Source organism: Chrysemys picta, chromosome 6 (genome assembly GCF_011386835.1).
Source record: "Chrysemys picta bellii isolate R12L10 chromosome 6, ASM1138683v2, whole genome shotgun sequence".
NCBI classification, from domain to species: Eukaryota; Metazoa; Chordata; order Testudines; family Emydidae; genus Chrysemys; species Chrysemys picta.
The window spans coordinates 119,789,632-119,814,749 of NC_088796.1; the positions used below are offsets into that span (position 1 = coordinate 119,789,632).

Here is a 25,118-nt window from a genome sequence, read left to right on the forward strand (position 1 = left end):
TGCCTGAGCTGGACAGTACACCTCCAGACCCAGTGTAGACAAGAGATCAGCATGAACCTAACCAGTTTTTAAAAACTGCTTTTGGAAGACTTTAGCTTAGTCCATTGCCACTGCCCTGTCAAGTCCTAAAATCTGTTTTATCTGCCCCCAGCTGGTAGACTGTTATCCCTAGCCTGGACAAGAGCAGAGATTGTGCATAGGAAGATGTTTACCACGGCAAGACGAATTAATATGGCTTCAGGTCAAAGGAAAGGAATCAAGCAGTATAAACAAGCAAAGAGATGAAGTGCCTCAGGGTATATTGCCTGGTTCTTTATGCCATTTGTAAATGCACCGTAGAACAATCATCTGCTTCTAATGTTTAGAGGGGTGAACGTGTGTGTGTGTGTGTGTGTGTGTGTGTGTGTGTGAGGGAGACACTGTTCTCAGACTCCATTTCAGCAGTCTCTTTGATGTTTTTCCTGCCCTATTAAAAAAATCATTCTCTGGGTCAGCGTTCAACTAAAAGGATGGCGGGAGCTTTTCAAATGCTAGGACTGACCTGTGGCTTGTTACGCTGAGGCTCACTCGTAAGGAGAGTTGGCAACCCAATAAACACAAGCTAGGACGAATGTAGCAATGAAAGGAGAGGAGTTGGGGTCAAATCCTGTTTGCCATGGGGCGGCGGAGATGGGGTGGTGGGACAGACAGACTTAACGGAGATAGTATAAAGTGAATATCTATCAAAGCCTCCCATATATGATGTACCACAATTTACAACTTTAGGAAGTCAGCGTCAGTGTCGCTAGATTTAATAAGGGGCTAGAAGATTTTAGGTAGTTATACACACGAAGACAGGGGTCATTGAGTGTCATGTTTCAAGGCTTAATATCAGCCCGAGCATGAGGCAGGAATGTTGTCACCTCATGTACAGCATAACATTATTAGCCACGTGCTTTATAGTTTTATATTTACTCTGAAGCAACAGTGCAAGCACAGCACAGAGGTATGAGAGGTGATGGGTGAGGCTGCGAGTTTGTCACGGAGTCTGTGACCGCCATGACTTCTGCAGCAGCAGGGGCATCTGGCTCTGGGGCTGCCCGAGCAGCTGAGGCAGTTCGTGGGCCAGTCGCATCAGTTGCTGCTCGGGCAGTCTTGGTCACTGACCCCCCAACAGCAGCAGGAGGGGTTTGGATGTGGGAGGGGGCTCAGGGCTGGGGTGTGGGAGGGGGTGATGGCCCTGGACGGCGCTTACTTGGGGCGGGGGGGGCTTCCCGGAAGTGGCAACATGTCCCTCAGCTCTTAGCTCCACGCACTGCCTCCGCCCACAGGCACCGCAGCCAATGGGAGCTGCGGAGCTGGCAGCGCGTAGAGCTAGGAGCTTAGGGAGGGACATGTCGCCGTTTCTCAGAAGCTGGGTAGGGAGCCTGCCAGCCCTGCCAACCCTCCCTCCAGCACCAGAGGGGGTCCTGGGCTACTCCCATCCAAGCACCCACTGGACCACCCCTCCCAGCACCTGCGGCTCCCCCCTAGGCCGCACCCCAGCACCCATGTCCTCCCCTCCCTCCCAGCACCCGCGGCACTCCCAGGATTTAGTTGGGGTATAGTACAAGTCGTGGACAGGTCACGGGCCGTGAATTTTGGTTTGCTGCCCATGACCTGTGCATGACTTTTACTAAAAATATCCGTGACTAAAATGTAGCCTTCGTGATGGGCCATTGGTCCGATCCAGTAGGGCACAGCCTGTATACATGTACCTATGTTGCTAAAAGCTACTTTTAAATGATCTAATAGCAGCTGTAATCGAGATGGCTCTTGTCTAGCTGAGTCTGGCCAAGAGGTTGCCTTTGTTCTCGCTGATGAGGCTCATGATAACAAGAGCCAAGCCTCAGTCACCTCCAGCATATGCTTTACCTGAAGCTACAGCGTCAATCCATTTGGAAGCTTGAGGCTAGTATAAAATATGGCAGCCTGCTTGTTAAGTGAAGTATCATAGCACCTGTGCTCCTGCATCTGCACTGGCTGCCTTTGGGCTTGGGGACGGTGCTCAAGGTGTTGGGTCTGATCTTAAATGGCCCTTCTGCTTGAGGGAGCATGCTCACTTCTGCTCTAAGCAGCCTCTCTTTCTCACTGACTGTTGGAATCGGTGATTACACCACAGAGTATGAGCCTCATTCAGGGTTCCCAGTTTGAGATATACAGAGAATACATCTGAATCCTGGCACGAGGAAGAGACCAAGGGAACAAACAACGGAACGAGAAAAGACTGGCAGTTTGGACACCAGCAGGAGAGCAGATGATGTGGGGAAAAGGAGCAGGAGATACTATGACAGGAATTAGCTTAGAGTTCATGTCTGCTGGAAGCTCCAAGAAGGCAGGAGAAAAGGCTCAGGATGGAGCAATTGATGTGGGAGGAACTTGGGTTACAACGTCCCCCAAACCTATGTGTATTTATTTTTGTTAATAAGCTTTTCTTTTATGCATCTTCAGAAAGGGTTCTCTCTTCGTGAGCCCATCCCAGTCACTAGGACTCCAACAGTGCCAGATTTGAATATTCAGCAATAAAGGCTACGTTAACTCTGATGTAAGGTGGATACAATTCTGTGGGCTTCAACGGAGATTAATTTCCTTCCATCTGGTCTGGATCTGGCCCTCTCCAAATCTTGAGCTCCGCCTGCCAGCTGTTAGCTAGACACCAATCAGTCAGAGCCAAGCGGCAGACAACCTCCCATATTCCGTGCATCTCTTGCTACCCGAGACCTGCATGGCACTCATCTGTGACTCACATTGGTCAGCTCTACCAGATATGCTGAAGGGAAGCCTGCCTTGTGATCGACCTAGTAGGCACAGTGCTCAACTCTTCTCAGCGGGAAATCGCTCTTACTTGCAACACACCTATCGCGAGCATCCTCTGTAGGTATTAAAAATGCTTGTTTTATAATCTCCCAAACAAGCATGCTATCAAAAGAGTCACCAGCAAAAATGTACACCAGTCAGGGGGAACAACTCATGACTTTTGCTCCAAAGCACAGGCCTGAACCCTAGAGTAAAGGAAGATCTCCATTAGCTATAGTAGGCTAGTATTAGGCTTTTCTTTTGTGAGGGAAGTCACTAGCGGACAAGAAAAGTCACAATTTAAAACCAATCCTGCTTAGCACGCTAGTGCCCACACGCCCGCCCACCCACTCACACAACTTCATAACCTCAAAGGGCTTTTACAGACATTAGCCAATGAATGCACATGACACTTGAGTAGCTCTGAAATTCTCCAGTAAAGGGCAGTGGACATACACATTAGCCACTGCTTTTCCGTTTTTCCCACCCCAAGCGCTGTCACAGTGCCACATCTCTGTTACAAAGGTCTCTCCCCTTTTCCTTTGTGCATGGTGCTTTGAGACCCTCTTCAAAACCAATGCACTATAGGTGCAGCTCACATCCACCCCAATCCAGCTCTGAATACAGTGTGTAAAGAACCAGCTGTGATTTGTCTCCCCTTTGGAGATGGTGGGTCAGATCCTCAACCAGCATAAACTGGTGTAGCTCCATTAACTTCAATAGAGAGACACCAATTTACATCAGCTGAGGATTTCGCCGAGTGATTTTTCCCCCCAGGAGCACAGTGTTATAAAAGCAAGTCAGGGTTTCAAGCAAGTCAGGGTTTCAATCCTCCCAAGGAGTTCATGGAAGTCCCATTGGTTTTGTGGCAGGCCTGTGAAAGCTAGGTACAATCAGGGAAGTTACTAGCCATGTTAACTGGCTTCAATCATCAAGTGATGAAATATGTTGTCACGGAGGTTATTACATGTAAGCATCTTGCATAATGGTTTCACAGCAAAGAAAAATCCTCCACCCTTTGTAGTAAATGTAGGTCTCTGGGACACTATATAACATAATCTCATAAAATAAAATAAGTTTGGAAGCCTTTCAAATACTGGGAAGGAACAGCAGGCTGTGGGTGGGCTGCCATACTCTGCGAAGGCCGGCTGTTAATACCCAGATGTCGAATGCCAATTTTCCATTTACTGCTGTAAAATAACAGACTGTCATGTGGTAAAAATAACCACGACAGGCAGACAGAGCATTCCAATGTTTGCTTCACCTACAGCACTTAGGCAAGAATGTGTCTGCGAAACTTCATTAAGCATTTATCTCGCTGCTAGACCAAAGGATACATTTCATGTTTGTGATTCGGGGAGAGGAGGGGGGGTCAAATATTTACTGCCCCAAATCTAATGCAACGGTATAACCCAGGGAATATCAGTCAGGTGATAATGGCAAAGAATCACAGAAAGAGTTACTTTCTTCCAACCCTGAAGAAGAAACCTTATAAGAAGAAGGAAAACAGCATTATCGCTAATGCTTCTCTTCCTTGCTCTCAGCTGCTCTGTAGCATTCCTGCCTAGAGCATTCCCCTACCCACTTCTGCCTGGCATTCTGCCACAGATTTAAAGAAACAGTCCACACAATCTTGCAATCATGTTTGCTGAATCTAATAGTTAAAGAATGCTTTTCAACCAAGTTCCGTCTGACTTCTGTTTAGACCCAATCATGCTCCCATTGAAGTCAAAGGCAAGAGTCTAATGGGACTTCAAAGCAAGATCAAACCCATGATATATGCTAAACATTTCAGCTAGTGATTGGTGCAAGTGTTTAGAAGAAAATATCTCCTCTTCCCTCTAAATGAACCTTTACCCAAGTCTAGAACCAAATCAGCATCCAGTACTAGATTATCTGACACTGGAGTAAGATTCTTCATGGGAAGACGTTTTCTTCTGGTCTAGTGTAAAAAGCAGATTTCCAGGCACTTATGACCCTACAGCTGCTCAAGGAAGTTTGACAAAACAGATAGATCACCCTCTTATGCCGCCAGACTCTCTCTTCTCAAAAAGCATACAACGCCAAACTCCAGTCACTTTGAATTAGGCTTAGTCAGTCTTATTCGGTCGGCTAGGTCAGAACCAAATCCCTGGATACAAAGATCCCTCAACTCTGTGTCTCTACCCATCTCGCCTTTTCTTTCTTGGTTAATTACGCTTCTAATGCTCCTATGATTCCTCACTCTCTAAGCAAATTAAAATAATCTCAAACATCAAGTGGTCATTCTGCCTGTGATTTTTACTGCAAGGCTCTTATTCTGCTTGTATTTTGCCATAGTCTTTCTTTCCCTGCTTTGTCTTTTATGTATGTTTTGTACTTCTGTGTGCCCTTTGTTGGTAATTATCTGCTTAATTATACAACAGTATTTAGTTATTTGTAATGGCTTCTATATTATGGACTGTTGTACTTTACTACTGGTTTTTTATGATGTCTATGAGACATACTGACTTTCTGGATGTGCCTGGGATTGTGTAGACCAAAATGCTGACTAAGATAGGCCCAGATCCTGCAAACACTTGTACAGGAGCGGTCCTATTAAAGTCAGTTGGATTACTCACGTGGGTAAAGTTACTCACATGCATAAGAGTTTGCAGGATATGGGCCATAATTTATGATTTCCTGTCTCTTGCATTTCATGAAAATCTAATAAAGAACGGGAAAAAGGAAAAGCTAAACATTGTTTGCCTTGATTTTTTCAACTCTTTTCAACAAAGGATCAGATTCTGATACCCTCACCTCCCGTGGGTGGGCCTTACTGTATATGTGGTCCTAAAGATTTCAATGGGTCCACTTGTGGGGCGAGTTGCTATTCAATGTGAGAAAAGGTGTCAGTAAATTCCGACTCTTAACAGCAGACATTTGGTCTGTATTAAATTATGGCTGTGAAACATGGACATTCAAATAACTGACAATAAAGAGACGACTAGTCTTCAAATTATGAAGTTATAGAAGAATTCTGAAAACATGACAGATAGTTTATGTAACTAACAAAAAGTATTGGAACTCAACAAACACTGGTCGGAGATCTTATGAGGAGAAACGTTCAATTTGCAGGACACATTTTAAGAGGTTCACAGGCGATGCATGTTTATGGGCACTGGAAAGGAAAGCCGATGGCAGAAGAACATGAGGCAGAAAAAAAAGACCTTGGATGGATGATGTGGATCAAAAGGACTATTCATCCTCAAAGAGATTAGCAGGGGATTGTACAGAACGGACTACTATGGTTGCAAACCTCCAGTAATGGAGATGCCACATTAGAAGAAAAAAAAAGATGTCAGACTTTGAGCCGTAGGCTGTAAGTGGGCTCATGCAATTACCATGATAGTATTAGTGCCATCTTCTACCATCAAGCTCCATGCATACATGCTGAGTTTGCTTCTGATACGAAGAGAGGGACAGTCCTCCCCAATGATCTCTCACCGGACCCTTTCCCACTTCCCTCAGCTGTCTCCTGTCACAAAGGGAGAGACACCCCTCCCCAAATGCCTGGTTCCCCTTCCCATGTAATAGGATGGGATTCCCAGATTTTGGTCCTAATCTTCCAGCCAATTTAAAGTCAGATAGTCAGATTAAAAATCATGGGTTTTAGAAATGTTTCCTTACCTTTGTTGCAAATAACACTGTGCTATGAATTCGCACCAAGGGAATGGCACTGTCTTAACGAGAGAGATTTAGGGTGGGGTTTTCAGTAGCACTGAGCACTGGCCTAAGTCGGCTCCAATCAAGCAGCCTGGGTTCTAGGCCCCAGATTTTACAGATAAATCTAGAGCTAGCTCTAACACTGCCCGAGGGTAGAGATATATGCCACCCCCTCACAACACAGGAAAACAGGCCCATGTGGGACTGAAGGCCGTCTGTGTTAACTTCAATCTGATATGCAGCAGTATCTATTCTGGCACTGTATTTGGAGTGCTTGCCAAGCCTTGGTGTTTATTTCTGACCTGGAAAGGCACAGTGAAATCTCTTACAACATAGTGGCTCTTATTTTAAACAAGCAATAAGTAGTAGCAGTAGTAGTAGTAGTAAGAGAGTGACCCTTATGAACATGTTAACTTGGGTGAAAGAAACTGAATCCTCAGTAAACAACAGGCAGGTTCTGCTGCAAACTGGTGGGGATGAGTGGGTGCTTCTCATTTGTTAAAGTTGGCGCCTGAGGCTAACTGCCAGTAGATGACAATAAGCCAGTTGCCCTGTTCTTTGCCCTGAACTTTACTTATTCTCCAGTAGGACTCTGCCCCCCGCAACCAAGCATGTGTGTTACAGGATTCCTTTCACAGATGCCTCAATACTGCAGCTGTTCAACACTCACCCATATGACACAGCCTGAATCTCTAATGGAGAACCAAGGTCCCTGGCACACTGGGCATATGGTGCAATGACAGTCTCACCCGTCTGGCTTGTCGTATAATCAGACAATAGTTTTCCTCTGCTCTTGGGTATTTGGTTCAGCCAAACTCCAGTCTGTCTAGTTAAGCAGTTTGGGCCAGCTCCATCCATAATGGACAGGGTCTCTCTTTAGTAGCATGCTGCCAAGGGAGAGAGGGCAGGGGCCGTTGGCCCTGATTCAGCAAGGTACTTAAGCATGTGCTTACCTGTAAGCATATAGGTAGTCCCACTGAAGCCATGTGGCTAAGCATCTTCTCCAGCATATTACCATGCAACTCCTCCCATCACTCTCAAGTCTCTAATGTGTTCTGGCTACTGGGACACATCCTGGGCTAATGCCCAGCATCTCCCCTGGCTGGGTGGTGACACCAAACCGACATCAGCATTTTAGGATGTTTGCAGTTCTTTCTGCTTCCCTCCTCTAGCTCACATTCCTGCTGTCTCCCCCTTTCTCCACCACTCATAAGAACATCCATACTGGGTTTGTCTAGCCCAGTATCTGCTGATGGTGGCCAGTGCCAGAGCTTTGGGGGAAGTGTACAGAACCAGGCAGTTGGTGCGATCCACCCCTGTCTTCTGGCAGTCAGAGGTTTAGAGTCACCTCGAGCATGGCGCTGAAGCCCTGACTATCTTAGCCAGTAGATGGACCTATCTTCCATGAACTTTCCCCTTACACCTGCCTCAATGGGATCTGGTGGGAGGGATCTAGTGATCAATGGAACTTGTTCTATATATTAAGAATTCAGGTCTTCAGAGAGGTCTTGATCCTTGTTATCCCTTCACTCTAGTGTCCAGGTGTCACTGTGGCAGAGGAGGGAACTGGTGCACACAGAGGCTAAGTGAGTTACTCATGGGCACACTGGAAGGCCTGTGTCAGAGCAAGGAACTGAAACCAGGTCTCTCACCTCCTAGTGCTCTCACCAATGGGCCATCCTTCCTCTCCTTCAGGATCAAGACCACTCTGCAGACCTGAATTGCAAATGCATGAAGGCTGTGGGACAATCTTATGCTGGCTCTGCGCTGACTTCGACGACTCAGGATTTACATCGGTATAACTTGACCGAAGAATTTGGCCTTTGGGCTTGCTCTCCAGAAGGAAAAGCATTTGCTCTTGTTGGTTTTAGAACACATAATTTGAAACAAAAAAAGCGAATAGGTGTAATGAGAAATAGATAAAAAAAAGAAAAAGGGAAGGGGCCAAGTTCTGCAGCTGAACACACACATACAATTCCCTGGGCGAGATTCTCTGTTGCCCTGCATCTTGTGTAGTCAATTACACCAGTGAAAAGCAGAATGGTGAGCAGCGTGTACACACTTTTTGCACTCACTGTGCACTGATGTAATGACTACAGGAGGCGCAAGGCAACGGAGAATCTGGCCCAGGTGTTTAAGGGAAACCACACATGCACAACAAAGGGCAGAATTTAGCCCTGTGAAAGTAAAAGAAAACTGCACCTACCTGTGGATGTTGTCTTCAAGCTTTTTCACTCTGAGCTCATCCTCTTCTGACTGCCTCCTTCTGGCTTCTTCTTCTTCTGCTGAGCCAGCGGGAATACCCTGCAGCAGCCATTTTTCTCGAAGCGCTTTTGACTACATGGGGGAAAAAAAAGAGAAGAGTCGTAAGAAGGAAAACTGTATTCCCTGAGCTGGAGGAGAAGCCAAATCTGCTTTTAAATATTTGATAGCCCTCACTGAATCACTAATTAGCACTTTAAATATTATACACATCATACACACTAGCTAATCCTTGAGGGGTTTAGCCAGATGTCAGGTCAGCCAGAAGTCAGAGTGTCCGTTTTACAGTATATACTATATGCACCACTGATTTGTCAATCTGAAGTTATTTGTAATTGCTAATGAAAACTGAATTTCCAACCACTCAAACTAACCACTCCTAAAAGAAGTGAAATCCCAGCCCGGATATAGGCCATCTTATGAGCCATAATGCAAGGGCTCGGAGGGATAGCCACATAAAATACTTATAGAATCAAAAGCAAAGAGCGATGCTCCAAGAGAAAGCAGTGGGATCTAAACATAACATGCTTTAGAAAAGTGAAGGTGATTAAGGCCATAGATGTTCGTTGTGATTTTTTAAAGTATATTTACCAAAAGCAGTGCCTATGGAAATGCTCACAATCTCCTAGCCAAACCAAGACAAAAAAAATCTTACATCAGTATGTGCTAGTTTAACAGCAGCTGGGTAATGAACATCAGCCCAGGACTGTGGTAACAAGTGGCAGTAGCACACACTCAATAAGGTGATACATTGGATTCTCACCATATTTTCCATATATTTCCCCCTCAGCCTATCAGAATTAGTACAGTCTCATCTGGAGTGAGCTCCTACACGGTAGCTGTCATCCAACGAGACACACTGGTGAATCTATGGGTGGTAAGATACACTTAGGGTGTTGGTACGCCTAAAGCACACCGGCGTGTGCCTTCTCACTAACCCCTCTCTCCCGATGGTCCGATATACATGTTGTATAAGAGAGTAGACAAGATGGAATGCCAGACAACAGCACCTTTAGGAATGAAGGCTAAATTGTCCGATGCCAGCCTCTGGGAAAGAAAAAGGAACAAGGAGGAAATGAAGCTGCCATATTTACTATTGCTACAGTCAGCAAGTGAGTCAACAAGACATCAAGATCAGTGGTATCAGAGACAGCGTATAGATCTCACTTTATCAGCATGGTCACTCAGGATAGAATTTTCAAAAGCACCTAAGTGATTTAGGAGCACACGTCCCAGTGACTCTCAAAGGAACTTGTGCTCCTAAGCCACTTCAGTGCTCTTTCATCTCAAACTCCCTGTTAGTACCTGGCCCAAGCCGGGAAAGCTAATGATCCAACCAGCAGACCAAATTCGGTGATGAATCCTGGTCACGTGCCACCTGTGGCATGTTGCACATATGCTAAGAAGAAGTGCTTTTAAAAATCCCACTCTTAATCTTCATCCATTGCCAGCAAGAGATCATTTACCAAACCCACAAGTGCAGTACCTGTTCCATACCCAGGTCTGTACCCAAACTGACAAGGATCAAGAAGATCTGAGGCATCTCACTATTCAGAGTCATCCAACAGCCTTAGACTCATAGACTTATAGACTTTAAGGCCAGAAGGGACCATCATGATCATCTAGTCTGACCTCCTGCATATTGCAGACCAAAGAACCTCACCCACCCACTCCTGTAATAGGCCCATAACATCTGGCTGAGTTATGGAAGGCTTCAAATCTTCATATAAAGACTTCAAGTTACAGAGAATCCACCATTTACCCTAGCTCAAGCCAGCAAGTGACCCTTGCCCCACTCTGCAGAGAAAGGCAACCCCCCCTCCCCCACAAGGTCTCTGGCAATCTGACCTTGGGGAATCTTCCTTACCATCCCCAAACATGGTGATCAGTTAGACCCTGAGCATGTGGGCAAGATCCACCAGCCAGACAGAATTCTTTCCAGAATTCTGGAAAGAATTCTCTGTAGAAACTCAGAGCTTTCCTCATCTACTGTCCCATCTCCAGCTATTGGAGATATTTGCTAATAGCAGTCCTGGATGGGCCATCTGCCATTGTAGGCAGTCTCATCACATCATCCACTCCATAAACTTATCAAGCTCAGTCTTGAAACACATTACGGTTTTTTGCCCTCACTTGGAAGGCTGTTCCAGAACTTCACTCATCTGATAGTTAGAAACCTTCATCTAATTACCAGCCTAAACTAGTTGATGGCCAGTTCATATCCCTTTGTTATTGTGCCACCCTTCTCTGTTTCAACCAGATGAGATACAAAACAATAGTTAGCCAGATTGTCAGTATCAAGTGATGGTTTCTTTAGCAAAGGCTACACAATAGCCTGGCCACCTGCACTCCCTAAGGGCCAGACTTCCCTAGCTCATAGTGAACAGCGCTTACTCCACATATAGTTCAGCAGAAGTCAATGGGATGATCTGAGTGGGAAATTACTACTTGCAATGTGTAAAGGTATCATAATGCAGCCCTAAGGGCTGTGTTGACAATCTCCACCAGAAATGATTTGTCCAGTGCCCTTCACTAGCTAGGAGGATAGGAGTCCAAAGGGCAGGTTGCAGAATGAAGCATCCCTGGCTGATTTTGTGAGCCTCATGGCCTGAATCCACCCAGAAGAGACTTAATGTTTGTCCACTCCAAGTCCCACCCTGCATCTGATTTTATCCACAACGGAACCAGCAATTTCCTCACAATGGGAGAGGTTTGTGTCAGTCACCCAGTGAAAGCAGCGTGGATTGTTCTGCTGTCTACCACTTGAAATCCCCTGAACAAATGGAGGGGGTGAAGAATCTCTCTTGCCCCTGCACAGCTGCAGCATAAACATTCAAAACCCCTTAATTTTGTAATTAAACTTCCACCTGAAACGTCCACTGCTGGCATTCCAGCTCTCTTGCTTCATTTGTACTGGTCATCTATGACCACAGATAACCTGTGCGGGTGAAGCCAGACAAGATGGTGCTTATTAATGGCCAATGATTATTTCTGCATCCTGCCAAATACTCCAGTGCGGTTTGCCAGAGAAACATATTCTATGACTTTTGGAAAAACTCCTTGACACACGCCTAATTTCAAACCTGAGCCCATCCACCTGGTCTAGAAAGCGACCAGGTGTGTGAGTTTATCTCCTCTGCAGTCTACAAAGTGAAGCCGTTAAAGGAAATTGACAATTCAAATAGGTTTAAATTCAAAGACTGCCCAAACCTGCGACATCAGACTTTTTAATGAAGTGCTGAGGTCTCTAGGTGTTATAGAACCAGATTTGTGGAAACTCAGTATAAAAATAAACAAACTGCTTATTGGCAGTAAAGAAAAAGATCAGTCATTTTGTTTGTGGCCAGATAGACACACATGCACACACAACCTGTGCATAAGCTATTTGATATCACTGGGAGATCTACTGCATATCAGAGAAGCAGATTTTAATGTGATAGCTTGGCACAGAAGTACTGTGAAATGAAAAAGCAAATGAGACTTTATAAACAACCCCAACTCCCATTGGCTTCATTGGGCTGTGGATCAGTCCCCTTACACCTTAAAAAATAACCCCTCCCATTCATAGAACAGAGAATTTCCGATACTGTAGATGGGGTGTCAATTACAACTGAATGTTGTGAGTTTTGCCATTGACATGAATTGTTCTCCAGGCCACCAATCTACCTTCTAGTTGTGTCTTCCTCCAACAATGATCGATACTTTATGCTTCAGAAGAAAGCAAAATCATCAGCTCGGTTGTGCCATGCTATACATGGAGGCATGGAGTGAGAGTGTTTGGGGTTATTTTTTCCTAACCCTGGCGGTTAATCATTCTGGTCCTGATTTAGCAAAGCATGTAAGGACATGCTGAAGTCCCGCTGACATTAGGTACAGGCTTAACTGCTTTACTAAATTGCCCCCAGGTATGAGACTGTATTAAACGTGCCTCACTAGCTATTATTAATAGACATATAATTATCCAGCCCTTTAAAAAAATCCAGCTTCCAATGAGCAATGAGTTCCACGGGTTGGCTGTGCTTGAGACACTTAGCATTTCTTTGCATTCGTTCTCGGTGTACTGTCTTTTAATTTCATTCCTCTTACAAACTGTGGGGGGGACCGGGGCTCGAACCCAGACGGGACTCCTGATTGCTGTGTTCTAACTGACGGGCCATGGTGCTGTGAAACTGTTTGACATGTCACACTATTTAAAACCAGCGCCATCTTTTACAGCAATGCATAATTCTTAAAACCAGGCAAAGGAGCACACAGATTAATTATAATGAAATGCTCGAGTGGTTCTTAGCCAGGGGTACACACACCCATGGGGGGTATGCAAAAATCTTCCAGGGGGCACTCAACTCATTTAGATCAGTGGTTCTTAACCTGGGGGTTGCAGCCCCTGGGGGGTCACAGGACGGGTTTAGGGGGATCACAAGTGCTGGGCTGGCATTAGAAGGTGGCAAGCGGGTCAACTGCCCAGGGCCCTACACCACAGGGGGCCCCATGAAGCCAGCTGGGGCTCAGGCTTCAGACAAGGCTCACAAATGAAAAACAGGCTCAAATACCATATTTATATTCCATTTGATTAATTTTATAATTATATGGTAAAAATGAGAACTCAGCAATTTCTCAGTAATAGCGTGCTGTGACACCCATGCATTTTGATGTTTGATTTTGTAAGCAAGTAGGTGAAACTTGGGCTATGCAAGACAAATCAGACTCCTGAAAGGAGTACAGTAGTCTGGGAAAGGTTAAGAACCAGCCTGGTAGAGGTAGGGTTGCCATTTTTGGTTGGACGCATTCCTGGAGGTTTCATCACATGACATAATCTTTAATTCAAGATTAATAAAATAAATAATTAAATTAGTGGAGATATTGTATCTCCTAGAACTGGAAGGGACCTTGAAAGGTCATCAAGTCCAGCCCCCTGCCTTCACTAGTAGGACCAAGTAGTGATTTTGCCCCAGATCCCTAAGTGGCCCCCTCAAAGATTGAACTCATAACCCTGGGTTTAACAAGCCAATGCTCAAACCACTGAGCTATCCCTCCCACCCTTTGATTCCTGGAGACTCCAGGACAATCCTGGAGGGTTGGCAAACCCTCGGTAGAAGAATGACTGCTTCAGCGTTAGGGAGGAGCGCACGCACTTTAAAAGAGGAGACATTTTTGATAGGGTTTGGTCCATCTTGTTTCCAGAGCCTGGGGCCCACCCCAGGGCTAAATGCAGATTAGTAGCTGCGAGTCAAAGGCATGGAGGGAGAGGCATCAGCGGGGAAGACTCACGGTGGAGGACACAGCACTCCCCTCCACGGTTCTCTTTTGGGGCAGGCTGGAGGTTGGATTTCTGTTCTGGGGGGCTGGCCAGGGCGGGTCTGTCCACAGGTTGGAAACTGCCTGGAGGAAGCATCTTCCCCGTGCTCTGTGGCTCACAGCCCAGCCGCGTCAGCATTCCAAGTAGTTGTGGCTGAGGATTCTGGCTCTCAGTCCGGGACTCCTTTTGTGGGCTTTGCTCCGTTCCTCCAGCGTTCATCAATGTGATACATTAAGCCTGTCCTGGATACAGTGCAGTATAATAAAGACTGTCTGTTTTCTAAGATGTTTCCCAAGCGATCTAGTTAGCCTAATAATAGTGAATGGCAACAAGGACTGCTACTTAGTAGAGGCTGTAATAGTCCAAACTCTGCATAATAGGAATGTGTTGCTACAATGCAGGCAGTTAAACAGTGCTTAATCAAATGCTGAATAGCCAGAAAAGTTTAAGATCCCCTCCCTTAATAGAGAAGTGGCCAGTGACAGATTAACGCCCTGACTCAGCAAATAAGGACATGGTTAAGGTTAAGCATGTTCTTAAATCCCACAGGGATGTAAGCATGTGCTTAAGTGCTTTGCTGAATCAGGGCCTAAAAGAAGCAGTAAAGTGAAAAGGTGAGATTATTTGGATTCAGTATGATGTTTAATTTTAAGCCTCTTTTAATTAAAAATTAATCAGGACAGCTGCTAGCGGAGAGAGTAGGTATGTGGATGTTTCTATTGAGAGAACTCTATTGTAATAGGTCCTATTGAATAGCCGGTAATTCAAAAATCTTTGTCATCAATTTGCTATTTCATGTTAATTCTTTAAAAATATATTTTGTTTTGCTATTAAAAAAAAGCAGGGAGGAAAAACGATAGTATCCCCCATTCTCTTGCCTTTTCTTTCCTGCTTTTTTTTTTAAGAGCAAAACAAAATGTATTTTAAAAAGTAATAATGGGTGAGATTTTCAAAAGCTCCTTAGTGATTTAGGAGCACAAGTCCTGAAGTCAACAGTCCTTGTGCAGCTATGTCACGTTGATGCTTTTGAAAATTCTAGCCAATAACATTAGAGAAATATCAGTGGATCACTGAGAACTTTAGCATGAAAGGTTTGCCCAAGCTCATTACCTAGCTTGGCCTGTCGTCATTATTCAAAGTAGAATCAGTTTTGGGTTCGTACAGCATTACTAATGATAATCTTTAACCACAACTGTCACAGACAAGAACTGCCTTTGTTTGGTGGTGTTTTGCAGATTCTTCCTGAAGAATTGCATCAGCTGTTCAGAGAGCTTCCTTGGCTGGTATTTCAGTTTTCTATTCAACCCAGGGAGTAATGCTGGCCATGTTAACATCTCACTTGGTTGAGTCAGACCAGAAACAGTAGTACGAACTATGGACATACAAAAGTAGTAAACCAGGTTCACAATGATTACATGTACCAAGAAATGAAGAAGGAATAGTCAAAGTGGGGCCTACAGGTCAAAGGCTAACACCTGGATGGTGTCAAGTATCAGGGGGTAGCCGTGTTAGTCTGTATCTACAAAAACAACAAGGAGTCTGGTGGCACCTTAAAGACTAACAGATATATTTGGGCATAAGCTTTCGTGGGATGCATCCGAAGAAGTGAGGTTTTTACCCACGAAAGCTTATGCCCAAATAAATCTGTTAGTCTTTAAGGTGCCACCAGACACCTGGATGGTGCTGATCACTCTGGCCCCATTCCAGTCAAGCACTTAAGACTGTGCTTAACTTTAAGCATGTGAGTAGTCTCACTGACAATGTTAAGCATGGGCGTAAGCGATTTGCTCAGCACTTCGCAGTCTGAAATGAGCCCCCAATGAGGACCACAACGTTCTTCAGTCCAGACTGTGGCTGTCCTCATTTTAATACAGGAGTGTGGTCCACTGCAGGATGGGATACGTAGCCTCCAGGGGCCACAACTCTCTTTTAAAAGACAGAGATGGGCTCAAATCAAAACGCCAAATATGGAGACTCCTACAGTTGGGAGACGTTCAGATCCAGCACCTAACTTTGAGAAACAGGCCACACTCTAAAGATAAAAGGCAGCTACAACCTACTCCATTTAAAGTCAAATAGATATGGATCCAAAGTTCCTAATGCAGCCCTGAAGAGGGCACAATTTGGTCCCTTCTGAAGTAAAGCACTTACTTAATAATTGCTTCATATTTACTGTCAGCTGAATCCCACTGTTTTTACTACATGCACTTACTGAATCTCTGTGCTGAAGCTTGAAGAGGAAAAAGTCAATCCCTTCAGAGTAACGATGTATTTTAAGCTACTCATGATATTTTAATGGCGTGTTTCTTCTGTTTATGTGAAATGCTTAAGCTACAACTTGCATTGCTTCGCCCCCTCCCCCAAACTAAAACCGCCGTTTGGAAACTGTAAATGGAATGAATGTGGAACCTGTAATTGGAACCTGTAACTGTGACTTCGCTAGGACATATTTAGGGAGAGGAATGTCATGACATGTTAGAAATCCTCTCGCCTTGGTGAGACCGTCACCACATTTTCCTTCAAGTGCGAGAGGTGGTGGCTGAGATGCAGTTGGATTGTAATACTGGGATTTCTTTTCACACAGAGAAAAAAAAAAAGGATACAGATTTGAGGGAACTAACTACAGTTACTTAATATCACATGGGGAATCCAGAATAGGATGCTCTGGGAAGTGAAGAAATTGAAACATTTTTAAAAATATGGGTAACCTGCCATGCTTGAGAATATCTGAAAGTATATTATTTATATACATGCACACATCATGTACATATAAAACAAACACACACACCACATGTCCACGTAATACAGTACACACGTACTTGGGTGCATTCTCCTTCCTGCTACAGTCCCTGTACAGTGATGTGGCAGTGTCTAGGGACAGAAAAGCTTATGCTCCAATACATTTGTTAGTCTTTAAGGTGCCACAGGACTCTTTGTTGCTTAAGCTCCCTGGAGTGGACACAGTTATACCAATATCATTGTGTTTTATGTTAGTACAGCTTATTTCTGTATAGGAAGGGAGTAAGCTATCCTGGTATAAGACCTGGTCTACACTACGGGTTTAGGTCGACTTTAGCAGCGTTAAATCGAATTAAGCCTGGACACGTCCACACAACGAAGCCCTTTCTTTCGACTTAAGGGGCCCTTTAAACCGGTTTCTTTACACCACCTTCGACGAGGGGATTAGCGATAAAATTGGCCTTTGCGGGTCGGAATTGGGGTAGTGTGGACGGAATTCGACGTTATTGGCCTCCGGGAGCTATCCCACAGTGCTTCATTGTGACTGCTCTGGACAGCACTCTCAACTCAGATGCACTGACCAGGTAGACAGGAAAAGACCTGCGAATGTTTGAATTTCATTTCCTGTTTGCCCAGCGTGGAGAGCACAGGTGACCACGCAGAGCTCATCAGCACAGGTAACCGTGATGGAGTCCCAGGATCGCAAAAGAGCTCCAGCATGGACCGAACGGGAGGTACGGGATCTGCTCACCATATGGGGAGATGAATCAGTGCTAGCTGAACTCCGTAGCAGTAAAAGAAATGGCAAAGTATTAGAAAAGGTCTCCAAGGCCATGAAGGACCGGGGCCATAACAGGGACACACAGCAGTGCCGCGTGAAAATTAAGGAGCTACGGCAAGCCTACTACAAAGCCAGAGAAGCAAATGGAAGGTCCGGGGCAGAGCCGCAAACTTGCCGCTTCTACGCGGAGCTGCATGCCATTCTAGGGGGTGCAGTCACCAATACCCCAACCGTGTGCTATGACTCCGTCAATGGAGAAACACACAGGGATGACGGTTCGGGGAACGAGGAAGATGAGGATGGAGGTACTGTAGGTAGCTCACAGCAGCAAGGAAGCGAAGAAACCGGTTTCCCCAACAGCCAGGATATGTTTGTCACCCTGGACCTGGAACCAGTAACCCCCGAACTCACCCAAGACCCTCAGGGCACACAGGAGACCTCTGGTGAGTGTACCTTTGTAAATATTACACATGGTTTAAAAGCAAGCGTGTTTAATGATTAATGATTAATTTGCCCTGGCAATCGCGGCCAGTACAGCTACTGGAAAAGTCTGTTAACGTGTATGGGGATGGAGCGGAAATCCTCCAGGGACATCTCCAGAAAGCTCTCCTTCATGTACTCCCAAAGCCTTTGCAAAAGGTTTCTGGGGAGGGCTGCCTTATCCCGTCCGCCATGGTAGGACACTTTACCACGCCAGGCCAGTAGCACGTAGTCTGGAATCATTGCATAACAAAGCATGGCAGCGTATGGTCCCGGTGTTTGCTGGCATGCAGACAATATCCATTCCTTATCTCTCTTTGTTATCCTCAGGAGAGTAATATCATTCACGGTCACCTGGTTGAAATGGGGTGATTTTATTAAGGGGACATTCAGAGGTGCCCGTTCCTGCTCTTCTGAACAGAAATGTTCCCCGCTGTTAACCACGCGGTGGGGGGAGGGGTGAAGTGATCATCCCAGAGAATTGGGTGTGTGTGTGGGGGGGTGGTTTACTTGGGTTTGTGCTGAATGTTAACCCGGAAACCGCAGCCCCTCCTTTTACATTGAAAACCCATTTTAAATGGCCAACCCAATTCATCCTTGATATGGGAAATGCGCTGCTGTTTGAAACCTTTCCCGCATGTTAAGAAGGTTAAAAAAGCCAAAAGACTGTGGCTTACCATGGCTGCCTGCAAGCCGAAATATGTTGCCTGGCACTGCGTGAGTGATCTCTCATACCAAACCGGCAGGCAGAGGAAAAATGCGACCTTGTAACGAAAGAGTGTACCCATTGTTCTCTAAAATGTGTCTTTTTTAACCACCTCTCCCTTCTCCTCCACCAGCTGCAAATGTTTCTCCTTCGCAGAGGCTAGTGAACATTAGAAAGAGAAAACGGAGGACGCGGGACGATATGTTCACGGAGCTGCAGATGTCCTCCCACGCTGATAGAGCACAGCAGAATGCATGGAGGCAGTCAATGTCGGACACGAGAAAAGCACAATATGAACGAGAGGAGAGGTGGCGGGCTGAATGGCGGGATGAAAAGAGCAAGTGGCGGGCTGAAGATGATAGGTGGCGTCAGCTTGCAGACAGACGGCAAGAGTCAATGCTCCGTCTGCTGGAGCATCAAACTGATATGCTCCAGCGTATGGTTGAGCTGCAGGAAAGGCAGCAGGAGCAGAGACCGCCGCTACAGCTCCTGTTTAACCAACAGCCCTCCTCCCCAAGTTCCATAGCCTCCTCACCCAGACGCCCAAGAACACGGTGGGGGGGCCTCCGGCCACCCAGTCACTCCACCCCAGATGATCGCCCAAGCATCAGAAGGCTGGCCTTCAATAAGAGTTAAAGTTTTAAAATGCAGTGTGTCCTTTTCCATCCCTCCTCCCCCACCCATCCCAGGCTACCTTGGCAATTATCCCCCTACTTGTGTGAGGAATTAATAAAGAATGCATGAATGTGAAAAAACAATGACTTTATTGCCTCTGGAAGCGGTGCTCGAAGTGGGGAGGGGAGGGTGGGGTGGTTGGTTTACAGGGAAGTAGAGTGAACCGGGTCGGGGGTGTGTGTGTGGAGGGTTCATCAAGGAGAAACAAACAGAAGTTTCACACAGTAGCCTGGCCAGTCACAAAACTCGTTTTCAAAGCTTCTCTGATGCGCACCGTGCCCTGCTGTGCTCCTCTAACCGCCCTGGTGTCTGGCTGCGCGTAATCAGCGGCCAGGCGATTTGCCTCAACCTCCCACCCCGCCATAAATGTCTCCCCCTTACTCTCACAGATATTGTGGAGCGCATAGCAAGCAGCAATAACAATGGGGATATTCTTTTCGCTGAGGTCTGAGCGAGTCAGTAAGCTGCGCCAGCGCGCTTTTAAACGTCCAAATGCACATTCCACCACCATTCGGCACTTGCTCAACCTATAGTTGAACAGGTCCTGACTCCTGTCCAGGCTGCCTGTGTACGGCTTCATGAGCCATGGCATTAAGGGGTAGGCTGGGTCCCCAAGGATCACGATAGGCATTTCAACATCCCCAACGGTTACTTTCTGGTCCGGGAAGAAAGTCCCTTCCTCCAGCTTTCGAAACAGACCAGAGTGCCTGAAGACGCGAGCATCATGTACCTTTCCCGGCCATCCCACGTTGATGTTAGTGAAACGTCCCTTGTGATCCACCAGGGCTTGCAGCAGCATTGAAAAGTACCCCTTGCGGTTTACGTACTCGGTGGCTTGGTGCTCCGGTGCCAAGATAGGGATATGGGTTCCGTCTATGGCCCCACCACAGTTTGGGAATCCCATTTCAGCAAAACCATCCACTATTGCCTGCACGTTGCCCAGAGTCACTACCCTTGATATCACCAGGTCTTTCATTGCCCTGGCAACTTGGATCACAGCAGCCCCCACCGTAGATTTGCCCACTCCAAATTGATTCCCGACTGACCAGTAGCTGTCTGGCGTTGCAAGCTTCCACAGGGCTATCGCCACTCGCTTCTCAACTGTGAGGGCTGCTCTCATCCTGGTATTCTGGTGTTTCAGGGCACGGGAAAGCAAGTCACAAAGTTCCATGAAAGTGCCCTTACGCATGAGAAAGTTTCGCAGCCACTGGGAATCGTCCCACACCTGCAGCACGATGCGGTCCCACCAGTCTGTGCTTGTTTCCCGGGCCCAGAATCGGCGTTCCACGCCATGAACCTGCCCCAGTGACACCATGATTTCCACATTGCTGGGACCTGTGCCTTGTGAGAGGTCTATGTCCATGTCAATTTCCTCATCACTCTCTTCGCCGCGCTGCAATCACCTCCTCGACTGGTCCGGGTTTCGCCTTGGCATGTCCTGGCTCTGCATATACTCCAGGACAATGCGCGTGGTGTTCATAGTGCTCATAATTGCCGCGGTGATCTGAGCGGGCTCCATGATCCCAGTGCTAGCTATGGCGCCTGGTCTGAAAAAAGGCGCGAAACTAGTATCTGACGGACCAGGGGAAGGAGGGAGGGCGGGAGGGAGGGCGGGCCGAGTGACGACATGGCGTACAGGTACAGGGAATTAAAATCAAGAAAGGTGGCTGTGCATCAGGGAGAAACACAAACAACTGTCACACAGAATGGTCCCCCCAAAGATTAAACTGAAAACCCTGGGTTTAGCAGGCCGTTGATTTGACGGAGGGAGGGGGAAGCAAATGAATACAGAACAAATCTATTTTTTACATCTTAAGACGACGGTGCAGCGTGACTGATAGCCCTCGGCATCTTCTGGGTGCTTGGCAGCAAATACTGGGCGCTTGGCAGTTACTGTACTACGATGGCCTTCAGGCCTATTGCATGATCTGCTGCTCAGGGAAGATTCTGCTAATGTGCGATGATCCAACTTGTAATAGGACGGTTACCAGTCGTAATACACCATCTACTGCCAAAAGGCAAGGGGCTGGTACAATGCAGCCCTACGGCTGCCAGCCCCACAGCTGCCAGCACCCAGATCGCCGATGAAGGCTACCAGTCTACTGCACCGTCTACCGCCAAAAGGCAGTTAGCTGCTGCTGCTGTGTAGGAATGCAGTCCCACGTCTGCCGGCACCCAGATGACATATGGTGACGGTGAGCTGAGCGGGCTCCACGCTTGCCGTGGTATGTTGTCTGCACAGGTAACCCAAATAAAAAGGCGCGAATCTATTGTCTGCCGTTGCTGTGACGGAGGGGGAGGGGCCTGACGACATGTACCCAGAACCTCCCATGACACTGTTTTGCATCATCCGGGCATTGGGATCTCAACCCAGAATTCCAATGGGCGGCGGAGACTGCGGGAACTGTGGGATAGCTGTGGGATAGCTACCCATAGTGCAATGCTCCGGAAGTCAACGCTAGCCTCGGTACTGTGGACGCGGTCCGCCGACTAGAGCACTTAGAGCATTTTATGTGGGGACACACACAATCGGCTGCATACAACCGATTTCTATAAAACCGGCTTCTATAAATTCGAACTAATTTCGTAGTGTAGACATACCCTTAGTCACCTTTATACTGGTATAACTACACCCACATTATAGGTTATACCGATATAACTATTTTAAAATTAAAAAATCACTATATACCAGTACAAAAATAACAAGAGGGCCTAGTAGTCTATACACAGTTGACTCCAGTGCACTACCTTACTCGGGGCTAGATCATTCAATGGAAATCAAAGCATGCCAGTGGAAATACTCCCATTGGCTTTAAATCCCTCAGTGTTCCAGTTCAGTCCAGTTCTCCTTACTTAGCTGATTTTGCCATGTACAATTCAGTGCTCTTACATGTCACTATGTGCTTTGGTAGAATTAAGGGAAATAAATTCAATCTTCTTTATAATGTACAAGGAAGGGGTACAACTTACATTGGGTGCTAATAGGCAAATTGGAGAAAAGATGGAAATCAGTATTACAAAGACTCAAACCCCAACAGATACTGCGAATGCAATAAATACAGAGACATGGGGCAAGGCCTAATTTAATCATGTTTATTATAGTCTCGAGGTTTGGCATTTAGGACACTAATTCCTTCAGGGGTTTCAAGTTGTTTACTATTTGTCCTATAAAGGGACCATTGTGCGACCCCATGAATGCACATACTGTAATTAAAGCCACATTGAAAATAATATACCTTTGCTTACAATGCTCTGTTTGATTTTAATACTATATTAAATGTTCATTTAATTAATGTTATTTATTTTGACAGCATTTTCAAGTGCTATTATACCCTTGAAAGCGACCCTGTAAAAATGTCAACACTTGGGTTCCATGTGTATTGTATTTCGGTGATCTCATCTCAAATTTGCGGAATTAGGACCTGATTCTGCAGCCATTACTCAAGGAGAGTAGTTCATATTCATATATGCAGTCCCATTGGAGCCAATGGCACAGCTCCAGGGCCAGATTTTTACATCTTTACTCTTTAAGATAAAATGTTGGTTTTCATCTTTATTTTAAATTCGGTTAGTGCTACAACATTTTAATTCCATTTCTTCAATCTCATTTTGATTTTTAAAAAGAATTTAGAAACATGCTCTTGCTAAGGTCAGCTATATTTGATGCTCACCATTCCTCTGGCTGCCAAAGATATTTCCAAGGAAACTGATAGTCTCAGGAGATCAAATAAAGGTCAAAAGGTGACCCCCGAAAGCCTCCTCCACTAAAATGTTATGTTTGCTCTTGAGAAAAAAGTAATGAAAATGGAACAGTACATGCCATCGATGTACTTTCAAAATACAACTAATGGGACGTATGCAATGATGAGCTGACAAAGTCTTAAGAACCGGTTCCCTACCGGGTCTTTGGCGGCACATCGGTGGCGAGTCCTTGACTTGCTCCGGGTCTTCGGCAGCACGTCGGTGGTGGGCCCTCCGAAGACCTGGAGTGAGTGAAGGACCCGCTGCTGACGTGCTGCCGAAGACCCGGTAGGGAACCGCCCGGTGAGTACAAGCCCCCTGTCCCGTCCACCCACCCATCCGACCCCCACCCACGTCCTGCCCACGACTGCCCCCTTCTCATAACCCGCAACCCATCAACCCCCCCCACTCCTTGTCCCCTGACCACTCCCTCCCAAGATCTCCCACCCTAACTGCCCCTGAGGACTCCACCCCTACCCAACCCCCCCATTCCCCATCCACTGACCACCCCCCCAGAACCTCCGCCCCCTCCAACCTCTCCCTGCCCCTTATCCAACCCCTCCTCCCAGCCCCGGCCCAGCCCCCTTACCATGCTGCTCAGGGCAGCATGTATGGATGCCGCACGGCCTGCTGGAGCTCGCAGCCCCACCCCGTTACCATGCCGCTCAAAGCGGCAGGAGCTGCCGAGCTGCCCAGGAGCGGTCCAGAGCGCTGGCGCCGGCGGCGCAGCATGCTGAGGCTCTGCGAGAGGGGGGAAGGCGGGGGAGGGGTCAGGAGAGCCTCCCCAGCTGGGAGCTGAGGCGGGCCGGATGTGGCCCACGGGCTGGTGTAACTACAGAAAAACCTCCCTCTCCCAATTGCCCACCCCTTTAACAACCAGTTCTAAACCGGTTTCTAAATTTAACAACCGGTTCGTGCAAACCAGTGCGAACCGGCTTCAGCTCACCACTGGACGTATGCATCACCGGTGCAACTCTACTGAAGTCAACGGCATGACATCAGGGTTGGCTTTGGCCTGGAATATTTCTCAGTGACGAACAGCATTTGAGACCTGAAACTCGTTGGATATACTATCAATATTACGCCAGACTAGAAAACTCTGAAAAGAGTTGTTTTACGCTGCAAAATAACCATTTCATCCTATACAAACATCAGACTTAAAGGGATGCTATCAAGGCTTTCACCCCTGAAGTTTACTTAAATTAATAAAAAGTACCATGTCACATATAATGTTAACATATCAGCCATCCCTCCTACCCAACTGAGAGCTGTAACACAACAAACAAAAAAGGTCTTCTCTGCTCTTCTCAACAATAAATCCAGAGTCTCTCTCTTCAGAATCATGGGTGTGCACCATGGGAATATGGTCTCACATTGTGTTACCCATCTGCCCTGCCTCTCCAGTCTCATGAGCAGGCAGAGTACAGAGATGTAGAAGAAATCCCATTTCTGGCTGAACGCAGGATTCTTGAATATTTCAGGCCCCTGCCTGCCTGAGAACAGAGTAGACAGGCAAAACTGCACTGTGTGAACAGGTGCACCTCCAGACCAACAACCAGTTGGTGCTCCGTTTTAGACCAGTCAGCTTTAATCTCTACAAACATTTCCTGAAAGGGTGAACAGTTTTGTTTCATCCTGGATCCCTTTAAACATGCATTTACTGACTGTATGTCTCTCTGGGTTAAGTTAACTTTTAGGTTAATACAGCTCTACCCCGATATAACGCCACCCGATATAACACGAATTTGGATATAACGCGGTAAAGCAGCGCTCCAGGGGGCGGGGCTGCGCGCTCCAGCGGATCAAATCAAGCTCGATATAACGCGGTTTCACCTATAACGCGGTAAGATTTTTTGGCTCCCGAGGACAGCGTTACACACTTATGTTTGTGTCCACTTTCACATCACCCCACCTAAGGAGGGCACTGGTATATTCCAAAC

At 46.5% G+C, this 25,118-nt stretch overlaps 1 protein-coding gene across 14 annotated transcripts in view; it reads right to left on the bottom strand.

Annotated features, from left to right (window-relative positions):
* Positions 1–25,118, bottom strand: part of PALM2AKAP2 (PALM2 and AKAP2 fusion) — a 498,698-nt gene that overhangs the window by 283,312 nt on the left and 190,268 nt on the right. For all 14 annotated transcript variants that reach the window (XM_065550548.1, XM_024109973.3, XM_005292153.5 and 11 more), the window contains one exon: positions 8,705–8,835. Coding sequence is in view for 7 of the 14 variants with exons in the window: in XM_024109973.3 (XP_023965741.2) it covers positions 8,705–8,835 (131 nt within the window). In the remaining 7 variants the exon portion in view is untranslated. Of the gene's footprint in view, positions 1–8,704; positions 8,836–25,118 lie in introns of those variants that run through there.